Source organism: Lepus europaeus, chromosome 9, assembly GCF_033115175.1.
Source record: "Lepus europaeus isolate LE1 chromosome 9, mLepTim1.pri, whole genome shotgun sequence".
Taxonomy (NCBI): Eukaryota; Metazoa; Chordata; class Mammalia; order Lagomorpha; family Leporidae; genus Lepus; species Lepus europaeus.
In genome coordinates, this window is record NC_084835.1 from 85,096,513 (window position 1) to 85,112,255 (window position 15,743).

At 37.6% G+C, this 15,743-nt stretch overlaps 1 protein-coding gene across 2 annotated transcripts in view; it reads left to right on the forward strand.

The window, feature by feature from the left end:
* KIAA1328 (KIAA1328 ortholog) overlaps positions 1-15,743 on the forward strand; it is a 345,762-nt gene that overhangs the window by 7,951 nt on the left and 322,068 nt on the right. For both annotated transcript variants that reach the window (XM_062201575.1, XM_062201577.1), the window contains exons 2-4: positions 1,737-1,772; positions 2,464-2,606; positions 13,110-13,204. In XM_062201575.1, the coding sequence (XP_062057559.1) occupies positions 1,737-1,772; positions 2,464-2,606; positions 13,110-13,204 (274 nt within the window). The remainder of the gene's footprint in view (positions 1-1,736; positions 1,773-2,463; positions 2,607-13,109; positions 13,205-15,743) is intronic.

The window sequence follows — 15,743 nt, forward strand, 5'->3', positions numbered from 1 at the left end:
GATGAAATACTTGCTTGGGCTTCCAGACCTAGGTGAAGAGGAGTAGGATTCCCCAGCGTTGGTCTCTTCCTGGGAGCAGGCTCCTTTGTGAATAGTCAAGGGAAGCGTGTGTTTTCCAGCACTCAGTTATGTTAAGTCTTTCCAAAGCTCATCCTTAGGACATAAACTGAAAATTCATCAGTATTCTTGCCTTCTAATTAAAGACACTGTTGTATGGAGCATGTCTTTCAGCATTGTCTTGGAACCTCACGCCCACTTGGGTTCTTTTTCCCAGGTACACGTTCCAAACAGCAAGAAAGTATTCATTGAGTGCATACAGTCCCTGTTCTGGTCCTGAGGATGTGAAAAAAGAATCAGTTTTTGATGTTGTGAAACTTGGATGATTTCATATTATAAGGCCATTTTTTAAATAATAAGAGCATGCCTTTTAATTGAAAATATTTGGGCATAACTACCCCAGAAGACACATTGAAATATATAGTATTTCTGATATTTAGAATGGATCACAAGCCAGTCAATAGATTAGTTATCAGTGAGTTTAGAAATTTTCTGTGTTCCCATATTAGTTGCTAGCAGTTTCCCTGAAGTAGGGGTTTCTAATTTTTGTTTCCTTGCCCCTTGTGTCTCCTAAAACTTTCTAAGCTCTATCCCTGATATTTTAGAAAATTGAAAGTTTAGGGGTACTAGTCTTTAGCCGGAATCTCAAAGCTGTGTTAGCATTTTGTGTTGCTGTTGAGAGTTACTAGGAAGCAATGGCTGCTGAGATGGTAAGCACCACCTGAATATTCCTGCGTTCCTTGGGTTCAAGTATTCCCCCAAAAGACTCCATTACTAGGATTTAGACTGAGATGAAATAATTATATATTATCTTTTTGAGCAAGTTATTAAATCCATTCTAGTCTTTTGTAGAAAGGATATAGTTAATGTTTTCCTAGAAATGTTTGAAAACAAAAAAGGACAGAAAACTTTGAAATTTGCTAGATCATTTGGGAAAAAAATCTGTTTAGCTGCTTCTTTCCCAAAAGTATAAGAGATTATCAAATTATCTGAGTTTAGAACTGGATTTCGATATAGTTCTGTATCAAATTTAGTTTCTGGAAAGAAAGCTTTCTTATTAAATTGCTTCTTTTTCTCTAACAGCCTTATGACCTTAACTACTCCTTTTGAAATTCAAAATAGTTCTCTTTGTGTTAAATTTCTTCTACTTTTTAAACAGTATGGCTTCTTGGGCTATATCGTGGATGCACTGCAGAAGAATAAATGTTGCTTTTGTGATTGCATGATTGACTTGCCCTCAAACTAAATTTGTTCTTCAAATCTAAAGCCCACCTTGAAGTTTTTATTCCTTCTGCTTAAAATAACTTTTCAGTTTCCCAGTAATGAACAAACAGGAGCACTTAATTCCTTGTTTTCAAAAGGAAAGGAAACCTAGCAACAAAAGGCCATATATTGTAGTTTATCTCACTTGGGGAAAGGAGAGAATAACAATTCTATAAAATAAAGTTTTTTAAAATTCTTACACACCAAATAGTTGTGAGTATATAAAGATGAACTTTGGAATAATATTGATTATGCTGCATTTAACAATCCCTTTGCTTTCTAGTTGTGTTTTAAAACTTAGTTATAAATTCCCAGGTATAAAGAGATGATGAATTGTAACAGATATGCATAAGAGATGTAGCTTTGGGATATTGGATAATTTTTCATAATATTTTCCTTCATGTCCTCCTGCATAGTTTCTGATGAAGAGCAATCAGTGATATATGTTCCAGGTATGATCTTCTGTGTTAAAATTTTGGAAGTCTTCTTTGCTCTTTGAGTATTAGGAGAAAATAAAATATTAGGACAACTTTGCAGGTATAACTGGATACATAACAGTACATCAGAAACCAAAGTTGATTGTTTGAACACTTGGCAGTCTGTTAAGGTTTGAAATGCTGACCAAGTCAATGGTTAATGAACCTGTGGAATACTTCTTGTATTAATAGACAAGAGAGTATTTTTTTATATGAATCATAGCCTAGGTTTAATATTTCTAAAAACATGTGAGAAATTTTTGATACAAGATTTATTGAAGAGAATCTTTCAAGTTTACTGGTTGTGATTAGATGAGCAGTAAAACTGAACCATTAAAGGCACCTTAATTTGAAAACTATCTTTGATTCCTTCTCATTTAAAGTATCTATGTCATGTTATAATTTCTTGGTTTTAACGTGACTTATAAACATTCAGAGCACTTTTTAAAAAATTCAATTGGATCTTTACTATATTTCTATATAACCATTTTATTATTCATTGTATATGAAGGTATCTTTAAAAATGAAGGTTATTTACTATGTAAGAAAGTTTTTCCTATCAGGTCTCATAAATTAAAGGATACTCAGCAGGAGGTTGACAGGGTGGGATGATTTAAAATAATGAAAAGATATAATTTTTGAAATCTTGTTGAATGGAAATCCTTAGGAATTTCTACCGAAGGAAATATCAGATCAAGACACATGTTGGTGAATCCAAAAGCTGATGTGAAAGTTAAGACTTCCAGGATGACTGATGCTTCAATCTCCATGGAGTCACTAAAAGGTGCAGGAGATTCAGTAGAAGAACAGGTTAGTGATTTCATAGCTTTTTGTTACTCTTCATTCTTAATAAGTGCTAAACAGGGTAGAGGAAGCTTTGAAAGCACATTAGGTGATCTATATGCATTCTTAAAAGATGAAGAGGATTCCAGGACCGTTTGCTGATATATCAACATATATATCATTTATCACTGAAGCTGGGTATGAATAGAAAGTATCTAGATTCCACAAGGGTTTTCTCTAAAATATCAAGACTTGCTTTAAGCCTTGGCTAAGAAAATGTATTACCTTGATATGTGTCAAAAGAATGCATTCATATCTGTATGACATTAATAAATGGAATTGGCAAGAAACTTTATAATTAAACATATTTTATGATTGTTATTGTGAATTGGTTAGTTGGTAGATGAATACTTTTATATAAAAAAAACAGCTTATTAAAAGAAAGTTAACCTGCACTACAATTTTTTGTTATTATTCCCTATACTTGGAAAATAATATAAAGATTTTTATTTTCTGTAGCCCCACTCATTGACTTCTCCCTCATCTTAATGTCTGTAGTAATGTCTGTGAGGCCCTTTGGCACATGTCCTATATAACTCATTCATTTTATTTTACTTTTTGTTCTATTTTCTCTCCCCAGCTAGTGTTTAAGTCAGGGTAAGAAATCTGTAACCTGTGGACCAAATGGTACTGCTACCTTTTTCGTACATGAAACGCTTTTGGAATACTGCTTTGCTCATTCTTTCACATACTGTCTATGGATGCTTTTGTGTTAAAATGGCAGAGTTACTATAGAGAGTGTGTGCCAACAAAACAAAAACATTTATTGTTAGGCCCTTCATAGAAAAAGTTTCTGAGCTCATGGTTCGTGTTTTTTTCAGACCTTTCTAATATTTATTTTATTACTAGTGATTATGTAGTAGTCTACTGGATTTAGCTGTGATTGACACAAAAGGCTTACTTATGTCACTTTTATCCCCCAAGTACCCATTTCACATTGGGGAGTAAATAGTTGAATTTGCAAGTTCTTAACAAAAATTGAAAGTGTTTCTTTCATATACTGGTTTGTTTTGTCTTGAGTATAGCCTTATTTTGAGTTAAGTCTGTGTTTTGTTCTGTTTTATTAGCTATCACTCTTGTGGGGTTATTTTGGTCGCTTATTTGGGAATTATAATATACATCTTTAATTTACCACACCCTATTTTCAGCTAATATTTTCTTACTTCACTGATAGATTAAGGCCCTTTCAACAAAGTGTGTTTACTTAATTTCTCCCTACTGACTTTTGTGATACTGTTGTCATACATTTTTTTCTGAGTACGAACTCCAAAATATTTACTACTTTTACTCATTTAAGATCACCTGTCTTTATTTCAAATTGAGGCATAATTCATATATCATAAAATGCACTCTTTTAAAACCTACAATTCATTGTTTCTGCTTTGTGTATTCACTCAGTGTGGATCACCACAATCTAATTCTAGAATATTTTTACTACCCTAGAAAGAAACTCCCAATGATTAAGTCACTCCCTGTGCCCTAATCATCTCAGCCTCCATCAACCAGCAATCTGCTTTCAGTCTGTACAGATTTTCCTTTTATGAAAATGTCCTATAAATGGAATCACAATGTGTGGCCTTTTTAACTGACTTCTTTCATTTGGTATGATGATTTCAAGAGTCTTCTGTGTTTTATCATGTGTCATTACTGCAGTCCTTTTTATGTTTGAATTCATGTTTTGCTTTTCCATTTGTCAGTTAATGGTCATTTGGGTTGTTCTACTTTTTGGCTATTTGGAATATGCCTGCCATGAATATTCTCATGCAGATTTTTCTGTGGACATATGTTTTTTAGTTATCTTCAGTATATATCTAGAAGTAGAATTGTGGGTCTTATTGTGATTATATTTAAGCTTTTGAAAAATGCTCAACTATTTTCCAAAATGTCTACATCATTTTATATTCCCACTAATAATGTATGAGAATTCCAATTATCCGCATTCTAACAACACTTGTGTTTTATCTTTTTGGCGATAGTCATTCTATTAGATGTTAAGTGGTATTTCTTTTATGTTTTTTTATTTCATTTAAGCTATACAAATTTCATGTATTACATATGTACAGATTCAGGAATGTAGTGATACTTTTCATCCTACCCTCCCTCCTGCCCACGCTCTCTTCCTTCCTCCTCCCTCCTCCCTCCTATTCCCATTCTATTTTTCACAAAGATCTATTTTCAGTTAACTTTATATTCATAAGATTAACCCTAGACTAAGTAAAGAGTTCAACAAATAATATGAAGAAAAAAAAGTGTTTCTCAACAGTTGAGACAAGGGCTATTCAAAATCATTGCAACTCAAATTGTCAATTTCACTTGTATAGATTACCTTTTACATACTCTCTGTAACTCTGCCTTTCAAATAAATAAATAAATTTTAAAAAAGAAAATGGAGTTCTATGTGCCTCATGTATTTGAATATCCCTTTCTTTCTGCAAATTAGGGAAGTTTTCTGTAATTATTTCACTGAATAGGCCTTCTAATCCATTCTTTCTTTCCAAGCCTTCAAGAACTCCTAATCCCATATGTTGGGTCATTTGATAGTACCCCATAAATCTCCAGAAAATTTTCAATTTTTCTAATTTCTTCTTCTTTTTTTTTTTTTTTTCATCTGATTGACAAGTTACCAATGATTTGTCTCCTAGCTTGGATATTCTTTCTTCTGCCTCACGAAGTCAGTCGGTAAGGCTTTCCAATTTAGTTTTTATTTGACCTATTTAATTCTTCATTTCTTTTTTCTCTCTTTTTTTTTAACTTTTATTTAGCAAATATAAATTTCCAAAGTACAGCTTATGGATTACAATGGCTTTTTCCCCCCCATAACTTCCCTCCTGCCCACAACCCTCCCAACTCCCGCTCCCTCTCCCATTCCATTCACATCAAGATTCATTTTCAATTATCTTTATATACAGAAGATCAATTTTATTTAATTTTGATTTCTCTTTAAAAAATCTCAATTTCATGGGAAAAATTTTCATTCATGTCATATATGGATTTCTTTAATTTGTGGATTTGCTTCTCATTGCTTCTGAGTAATCCTGGGATTAATCTTTTGAATTCCATTCCTGCTATTTCATCAATCTCTTCATCTTCACATTTTAATATTGAAGTGTTGTTCTGTTCCTTTGGGGCATTGTGTTGTCGTCCTTATTTTTATTTCTTGAATTGCTGCATGTATTTTTAGGCATCTGTGGAGATACGTGTTGGTTTCTTCCTCTGATGGCATTTATCTATGGACCATGCCTCTGTGGCTCAGTGGAATGTCTGCACTTTCAGTTTATACCTAGAAGTTTACTGGGTATGGCTTGGAAGCTCTGGTCAGTGGTCAAGAATGGGGCTAGTGTCCCGATGACACCCAGATAGGACATGGTAGATCTCCTATTGTTAACAGAAGAGGGCGTATGGTCACCTCTGCTGGTGTGTTCACACCCTCACCTCCTGATTTCCAAGGTGATCAATGCCTGGGTGTTAGCCCTTAGAGGGTGCAGTGGTCATCTGTGCTACTGTAAGAACCACACACAAGATCTGTGCTGTCCTCACTGTGGGCACAGATCCTGATGCGGTGACCCACCCCTGGCAATCAGGGAGCTCTGAGCATGTGGAGCCCTACACCATGATTACCCAGAGACCCAGCTACACCCGTCTCATTCAACTTCTTTAACCTCTTAAGATTTTACCCCACAACAATACACCGCTTTATACCATACCTAAATCTCACAGCAAGCTAAAACGTAGCCACACTGCTCTTAGATATGACATGAACTGAAAAAGCAATTCCAAAAAAAATCTCAGATATTCAAATCTCTGCATCAAACTTCTGTATCAACACAAAAAGGCCTTATTAAATTTTACTCTCTGTCTTTCTTAGTCTCCCTAGTTTTATCCTTATTCTAGCTTAACCACCACGAATAATTTCAATAACAATAAAGATGCTCACAAATAGAGATCAACCAGCAACAACTATTAACAAACTTCCATAACTATACAATGCTGCTACCCCCATAGATTCCTCTCAGATTAAACCAACTTCATCCCCAGTCCCCCATATTTTAAAAATCAATTACAATCTCCATCTCATCATTTATCACCATTAGTATAATCACTCCTATTATTACCCCCAACACTAACATACTCAAAATTACTATATTTGACCCCCAAGTCTCAGAATACTCCTCAGTGGCTATAGCAGTTGTATACCCAAACACTACTAACATCCCCCCTAAATAAATTAAAAATATTATTAAACCTAAAAAAGACCCACCAAAACTTAGAACAATACCACAACACACACCACTGCTAACAGTTAACCCAAGTCCCCATAAATTGGAGATGGTTTAGAAGAAAACCCCACAAAACCAACTACAAATATAATACTTTTATTTATTTATTTATTTTAGAGTTATAGACAGTGAGAGTGACAGAGAGAAAGGTCTTCCCTCCATTGGTTCACTCCCCAAATGGCCGCCACGACCATTGGTGCACTGATCCGAAGCCAGGAGCCAGGTGCTTCTTCCTGGTCTCCCATGCGGGTGCAGGGGCCCAAGCACTTGGGCCATCCTCCACCGCCCTCCCAGGCCACAGCAGGGAGCTGGACTGGAAGAGGAGCAGCCGGTACTAGAACCCGGTGCCCATATGGGATGCCAGCGCCACAGGCAGAGGATTAACCTAGTGAGCCATGGCGCCGGCCCCAAATATAACACTTAATAAAAATGCAATATATGCCATAGTTCCCACGTGGACTCTAACCATGACCAATAACATGAAATATCACCGTTGTTATTCAACTATAAGAACCTAATGACCAACATTCGTAAAACACAACCATTACTAAAAATTGTCAATCACTCCCTAATTGATCTTCCAGCACCATCAAATATCTCTGCCTGATGAAACTTTGGCTCTCTTCTAGGACTATGTTTAATTATCCAGATCCTCACTGGCCTTTTCCTAGCCATAAAGTAGGCACCCTCTCTTGCAGTCTCTGAGTCCCCGCAGTCTCAGCACACAAGGCTCCCCCAGTTACAGGGTGCAGAGGACCAGCTCTTCCTCACTAGCCTGCCCAGTCCACGGAGAGGCAGATGTTCCCAGAGCCGGCTGCCTGTGGATGCTTTGCCGAGGCAGTTTTAGCCCCAGACTCTTGGAGCCATGTTGAGAGGCCAGGAGCACTTCACAATCATCTGTGGGTGTCTAGACCCCTGTCAGTTCTCCCCGGCAGACTCAAAGTCGATTAGGAGCACAGGTTTTTCTCTCCGGTAAAATCTCTGGATCACATGCATGTATTATTCCCGCCGACTGCAGCCCTACTCATTTTACAATCACGCTGGGCACGTGCAAGAGTCTGCAGCCAATACTACGTCAGAATGGCTCCTTCTCCCCACCCGTTTCCAGATTCGTGTACTGGAGCTGCTGTGTTTTTCTCTGCTGACAAGGTGGCAACTGTTCCCACCAGTTGTGGAGTGGGCGCACAAGATCTGCACTGCAGCAGCCGTTACCTACTTATGTCCAAAATAGCACTTGCCTTCTCTTAGCCAGTTGCTGGGTGCTGTTGTTGGCGGGGCAGGGGGGTAGTGGTGGTGGTGATGGGGAGAGACAGATGTGCCCCATTTTTCTCTGAGTAAGTGGGCACCATGTCCCCTCAGGGTTCTGGGCTGGGCTGAAAGACAGTGTAGTCTGCTAGGCTCGCCCTTTAGCTATATCAGCAGTGGCACAGGCCACTGCAGAACGATCTTGCCTTGCTCTGCAAAGCTGGTGCTTTCTCCGGCTCAGGGCTGCTGGGGTCATTTGTTGTGTTCCTGCTTGTTGCTGTGCATGTGCACCTTCCACACAAATCCATGGCATTTCTCCTTCCACTGAATCTCCACTGCAGTTTTCCCTCTAACTCTCCCTTGAGAATGCACTTTCTCCACTACTTTTTTTTTTTTTTTTGCTATTTTTTCACTAGCCTAGAGCAGACCACCCTGTTGCCATTCTGTCATCTTGGAATCACTCTTTATGGTTTTAAATTGTATTTTCCAAATGACTGAAGATGATGAGCATCTTTTTCTATATATCTTTGCCATTTGTATATATTCTTCAGACAATATCTTGTCTGATCGTATTTGAATTGTCTTTTTATTTTGATTTTTTGATTCTGTGTATAAGTCCCTTATCAGATGTATACTTTGCTAATAATTTCTCCCAATCTAGGCATTATCTTCATTTTCTTATTGTCTTTTGCTGCAAGAAAAAGTTTTTAATTTTGATGAAGTCCAATTTGTTTTCTTTTATATCCAGTACTTTGGTGTCCTACCTAAGAAACTGGTGTCTAATCCAATGTCACAAAGATTTATGTCTGTATTTTCTGTTAAGAATTTATAAGTTGGTCTTTATATTTAATGTTTCATTTTGAGGTGATTTTTGTATATAGTGATAGGTGGCAAATCAACTCAATCCTTTTTTTAAAAATTTTATTTATTTATTTGAAAGGTAGAGTTAGAAAGAGAGAGACAGAGAGAAAAGTCTTCGATTCTCTGGTTTACTCCCCAAGTGGTTACAATGGCCAGAGCTGAGCCGACCCGAATCCAGGAGCCAGGAATTTCTTCTGGGTCTCCCATGTGGGTACAGGGGCTCAAGCACTTGGACCATCTTCCACTGCTTTCTTAGGCATAAGCAGAGAGCTGGGGTCAGAATAGAAACAGCTGGGACTCGAACTGCTGCCATGTAGGATGCTGATGCTGTAGGCAAAGGTTTAGCCTACTGTGCCACAGCACTGGCCCAAATCAACTCAATTCTTTTGCATGTGGATATCCAGTTGTACCAGACCATTTGTTGAAAAGGCTGTCCTTTCTCCTTTGATTGTCTTGGCACCTTTGTCAGAAATCTGTTGACCATAAATGTAAGGGCTTATTTCTGTACTCTTCTGTTCCATTAATTTATTCTTTTATCTTTATGTAGTTACTATCCTGGCTTATAATTACTTTAGCTTTTCTGTAAGTTTTGAAATTTGGAAATTTAAGTTCTCCTACCTTATTTGTCTTTTCCAAGATTGGGCTATTCTGGATCTCATCTGTTTATGGAATTATAAAATCAGCACATGTTTTTATTTTTGATGCTATTGTAAATGGTTTGTAATTATATTTTCAGATTGTTTCTTTGTTCTTTTATCTCACAATATGTTATACTTTTGATTTCCTTCTTGTCCTTTCAAATTCCAGCTTTAATTTAAATTAGTCAAATTAATTAAATTAAAACTCAATACCAATTTCCTTGGATTTGTATTTTTAATAATCTTTTTAACTTTATTTTTGTTTTTAAAGATTTATTTGAAAGGCAAAGAGAAAGAGAGAGAGAGAGAGAGAGATATTTAACTTTAAATGAGGTTTCACCTCACCCCGGTTAGAATGGCTCACATTCAGAAATCTACCAACAATAGATGCTGGAGAGGATGTGGGGAAAAAGGGACACTAACTCACTGTTGGTGGGAATGTAAACTGGTTAAGCCACTATTGAAGTCAGTCTGGAGATTCCTCAGAAACCTGAATATAACCCTACCATTCAACCCAGCCATACCACTACTTGGAATTTACCCAAAGGAAATTAAATTGGCAAACAAAAAAGCCATCTGCACATTAATGTTTACTGCAGCTCAATTCACAATAGCTAAGACCTGGAACCAACCCAAATGCCCATCAATAGTAGACTGGATAAAGAAATTATGGGACATGTACTCTATAGAATACTATACAGCAGTAAAAAACAATAAAACCTGGTCATTTGCAACAAGATGGAGAAATCTGGAAAACATCATGCTGAGTGAATTAAGCCAATCCCAAAGAGACAAATACCATTTGTTTTCCCTGATTGGCGACAACTGAGCACCAAAGGGGAAACCTATTGAAGTGAAATGGACACTATAAGAAACAATGACCTGATCAGCTCTTGTCCTGACTCTAGATGTACAATGTAATACTTTATCCTTTTTAGTATTTTGTTGTTGTTGTTGTTCCAGTACTAGTGGTTGAACTCTGTAATTAACACACACTTATTCTTAGGTGTTTAAATTTTAACTGAAAAGTGATTCCTGTTAAATATGAGAGTGGGAAAAAGAGAGGGAGGAGATGTACAATTTGGGACATGCTCAATCGGACTTGTCCCAAATGGTGGAGTTAGAAACGTGCCACGGGATTCCAATACAGTCTCATCAAGGTGGCATGTACCAATGCCATCTCACTAGTCCAAGTGATCAATTTCAGTTCACAATTGATCACACTGATAGATCTAAGAGTCCAAGGGATCACACAAACAAGACTAGTGTCTGCTAATACTAACTGATAGAATCAAAAAGGGAAAAAACAATCCAACATGGGAAGCGGGATACACAGCAGACTCATAGAATGGCAGATGTCCTAAATAGCACTCTGGCCTCAGAATCAGCCCTTAAGGCATTCAGATCTGGCTGAAGAGCCCATGAGAGTATTTTAGGCATGGAAAGCCAAGACACTCTGGCAAAAAAAAAAAAAAAAAAAAAAAAAAAAAGGAAAAGAAAAGAAGACCTAAATGAAAGATCTCTGTGAATGAGATCCCAGTGGAAAGAATGGGGCCATCAAAGAAGGAGGTACGTTTCTCTGAAGGAAGGAGAGAACTTCCACTTTGACTATGACTGTCGGAATAAGATCGAAGTCGGCGAACCCTAAAGGCTTCCCTAGCCTTGGCAACTCATGACTACATGACTAGAGCCTAGGGAGATTACTGACGCCGTAAACAAGAGTGTCAAATTGTTAAATCAACAACAAGAGTCACTGTGTACTTACGTCTCATGTGGGATCTGTCCTTAATGTGTTGTCCATTGTGAAGTGATGCTATAGCTAGTACTAAAACAGTATTTTTACACTTTGTGTTTACGTGTGGGTGCAAACTGATGAAATCTTTACTTAGTATATACTGAATCGATCTTCTGTATATAAAGATAATTGAAAATGAAAAAAAAAAAACAAACCTGGTGTTAAATTGGAAATTGCATAGAAAATCAATTTTTAAAAAATATCATGTAGGATCTCTGTCTTTAATGTGCTGTACACTGTTATTTAATGCTATAACTAGTACTCCAACAGTATTTTTTCACTTTCTGTTGCTATGTGGGGGCAAACTGTTGAAATCTTTACTTAATATATACTAAACTGATCTTCTGTATATAAAGAGAATTGAAAATGAATCTTGATGTGAATGGAAGGGGAGATGGAGCGGGAAAGGGGAGGGTTGTCGGTGGGAGGGAAGTTATGGGGGGGGGGAGCCATTGTAATCCATAAGCTGTACTTTGGAAATTTATATTCATTAAATAAAAGTTAAAAAAAATAAAATAAAAAATAAAAAAAGTTAATGTAACTATATTGAAGAAAAATTTCAAACCTGAAGAAAAATAAACAATAACAATCTAAACATCTATACTACCATATGCTGACTTTTGCATCTTTGTTTTTCTCTGATTTTAGAGTTAGGTGTACCTTTCCATCTTCTGCCTAGACATTTCTTCACAGATGTCTTACTGGCATCGTAAATTGAACATACTCTAGAACCAGCTCCTTCTTACCATCTTCTCTTTCCCTTTTCCTTCCCTGTCTTTCCCACCTTTGGCTATTGTTAATTCCAGGATTCATTTCAGGGTCTTTGGTTATTTTTGGCTACCTGGAATAATTGGACTGACTGACTTTGGTGGTCGCACAAATGCCAATGATGATAGTTGTTGCTTCCTTTTACTTGTTAAGTGGTTTCCTTGGGCTCCCTGAATTTCATTAAGATTCTTCTGAATGATGCCAAAATACTGGGGAGAACGTTTTGTATTATACAAGGTAGGACGTATACTATAGTATTTAAGAGTACACACTGTGGAAGCTATGTTTGAATCTTGATTTTTCTGTTTAGCACCTGGGATCTTCTGTAACCTGTACCCTTAATATAGAACAGAGATCATACTTACCTAATAGCATTTTTGCGAAAATGAAATGGGATAATAAATAAAAAGTACTTAGAATATTACTGGCATGCAATAAGCACTAAATTTAGATGTTAACTATTACTGTTACTACTCTTTGGTCTAGTACCCTTTGGAATTAAACTCGGGATACTTTAAATGCTTAGTAACTTGTGCCTCTGTTGCCAACCTTAATACACCCATAAAGAAAAGTTCTCACTGTCTTTCATTAGGTGTTTTGGTAGCATTCACCAAGGGACTGTCGTTCCCTGACATTCCCTAGTATTTAAAGCAGGAACAGCATTTGCTTTGAAGTTCATTCTGTGTACTTTTTTGTGTAAATTTTGTGCTCTCCCCTGGTGACAGATGGACAGTTCCATAGCCTGTTTTTAATTCACAGTTGGTTTAAATGAAACCAGTAGATGATGTTCCACAGATAAAAGATACTTAAGAAATTTCACTTCCCATGCTTATTTTAAGTCTCTCAAAAAGACTTAAAATTATCTTTTTTTATTCTTTTGTTTTAGAATTTCTGCAAAGGAGAGACAAAGAGTGCATCACTGAAAGATTTATGTCTTGAAGACAAAAGACGTATTGCAAACTTAATTAAAGAACTGGCCAGGTGAGACAAAACCTTATATAAAATGCATTATTATGTAAAATACAGCTTTTTTAGAGAACAAAAAAATTACACTTATATTGTCATGTTATTATGTCATTGATTGCATGGGAGCAAAGACAGAAAAAATGCATTTTTTGTTGCAGAAATAGATTTAAAAAGCAAAGAAAGAAACACTGGAAACAAGCCACTCTCCAGCTTATATTTTCTTACTTGTTTCCCCAAATTGTTTGATGCAAATATCTATCAAGAAGGAAATTTTTGAAGCTTAGCTCTGTTATTGAGGAGGTCAGTTTTGCTTTTAATCAAAGGCACCTTTGATTTTGCTTCATTATCAAATTTTTAAAAATTATAGTTGTATCAGAAGAATAGCTTTACTTTGCTAACTCCTATAGCTTTCATATAAGCAATTTGAATTTTCAGAATGGTAATTCTTAATTGTTTGGAAGTAGTACTCCAGTTTATTAATGATGCAGATGATACATATTTACTCTGTATATAATTTTATTGTCAACATACATGTGTAGTTTTGGGGGTCTTAAAAAAGTACTTAATGGCCGGCACCATGGCTCACTTGGCTAATCCTCCGCCTGCGGCGCTGGTGCCCGGGTTCTAGTCCCTGTCGGGTCGCCAGTTTGTCCTGGTTGCTCCTCTTCCAGTCCAGCTCTCTGCTGTGGCCCGGGAGTGCAGTGGAGGATGGCCCAAGTCCTTGGGCCCTGAACCCGCATGGGAGACCAGAAGGAAGCACCTGGCTCCTGGCTTCGGATTGGCTCAGCGTGCTGGCTGTAGCAGCCACTTGGGGGGTGAACCAACAGAAAAAGGAAGACCTTTCTCTCTGTCTCTGTCTCTCTCGCTGTCTAACTCTGCCTGTCCAAAAAAAAAAAAAAAGTACTTAATGAATGAAGATATAAATGGAACTGTATTAATATAAATTGTAAAAGTTGAATTTAGGGAGAGATCATACGTAAAAGTTGATAAAAAATAGTGCTAGTTTTTTTCATTCAATTGTGTGTTTGGAAATAGTAGAACTTTCCTTCTTTTTCTTTGAACTAACGATAGGCATAAGATGTGTTTCAAAATGTATTTCATATTGAGGCCTAAAAATAATGTTTGTAGAGGCTTTTATAAAATGATTGAAGTTAAAAAGTTACCCTATTGGGGCCGGGGCAGTGGCATAGAAGGTTAAGCTTCTGCCTGCAGGGCCAGTGTCCCATTTGGGTGCCAGTTTGAGTTCCAGCTGCTGCACTTGCAATCCAGATCCCTGCTAATCCACCTGGGACAGTACCAGTTGGGCTCCCACACCTATGTGGGAGACCCAGAAAAAGCTCCTGGCTCCTGGCTTCAGCCTAGCCTAGCCCCAGCTGTTGTGGCCATTTGGGGAATGAACCAGCGGATGGAAGATTTTCTCTTTCTTTCTCTCTCTCTCTCTCTCTCTTTTTTTTTTAAAGATCTATTTATTTATTTGAAAGAGTTACACACAGAGAGAGGGAGAAAGAGAGAGAGAGAGAGAGAAAGGTCTTCCTTCCAATGGTTCACTCTCCAATTGGCTGCAATGGCTGGAGCTGCACCAATCTGAAGCCAGGAGCCAGGAGCTTCTTCCAGGTTTCCCACACGGGTGCAGGGGCCCAAGGACTTGGACCATCTTCTACTGCTTTCCCAGACCATGGCAGAGAGCTGGATCAGACATGGAGCAGCTGGGTCTCGAACCCAGTGCCCATATGGGATGCTAGCACTTCAGGCCAGGGCATTAACCTGCTGCGCCACAGCACCAAACCCACTCTCTCTCTCTTTCTCTGTCTCTCTCTATTTCTGCTTTTCAAATAAATGAATAAATAAATCTCTCTTTTTAAAGATATTTATTTATTTATTTGAAAGGTAGAGTTACAGGCAGTGAGAGGGAGAGACAGAGAAAGGTCTTCCATCCACTGGTTCACAACCCAGATGGCCACAGAGGCCAGAGCTGAGCCGATCTGAAGCCAGGAGACAGGTGCTTCTTCCGGGTCTCTCACACGAGTGCAGGAGCCCAAGCATTTGGGCCATCTTCTAATACTTTCCCAGGGCATAGCAGAGAGCTGGACCAGAAGTGGAGCAGCCAGGACTAGAGCCGGCACCTGTATGGGATGCCGGCGCCTTAAGCAGAGGATTAAGCTACTGTGCAGCAGTGCTGGCCCCAATAAATAAATCTTTAAAAATCACAGAACCATCATTTTCACAGATGAACAAAAAAAAGTGTGGGGTGCAGAGTGAGGTGGTTTTGGTACACAATATAGGGTGTGAGAATTCAAAGTATATGCCTTAATCAGAATTTGATATACCACTTGAGATAAGCAATGAACTGTTGCATTAGACTTATTTGGCTATTGTAGTCCCTAACGTAGAGTTTTCATTAGCTTCAATGTTCTTTTTATTCTCAATATTTTGAAGATGATCTTCTCAAAAGGCTATTACCACAGAGATGGCTATAGATGTCCTTAGCACATGTTTGTTTGATGGCATTGAAAAGCTATTTATTAATGATCTTTTGTGGCCATTATTTTCCTTA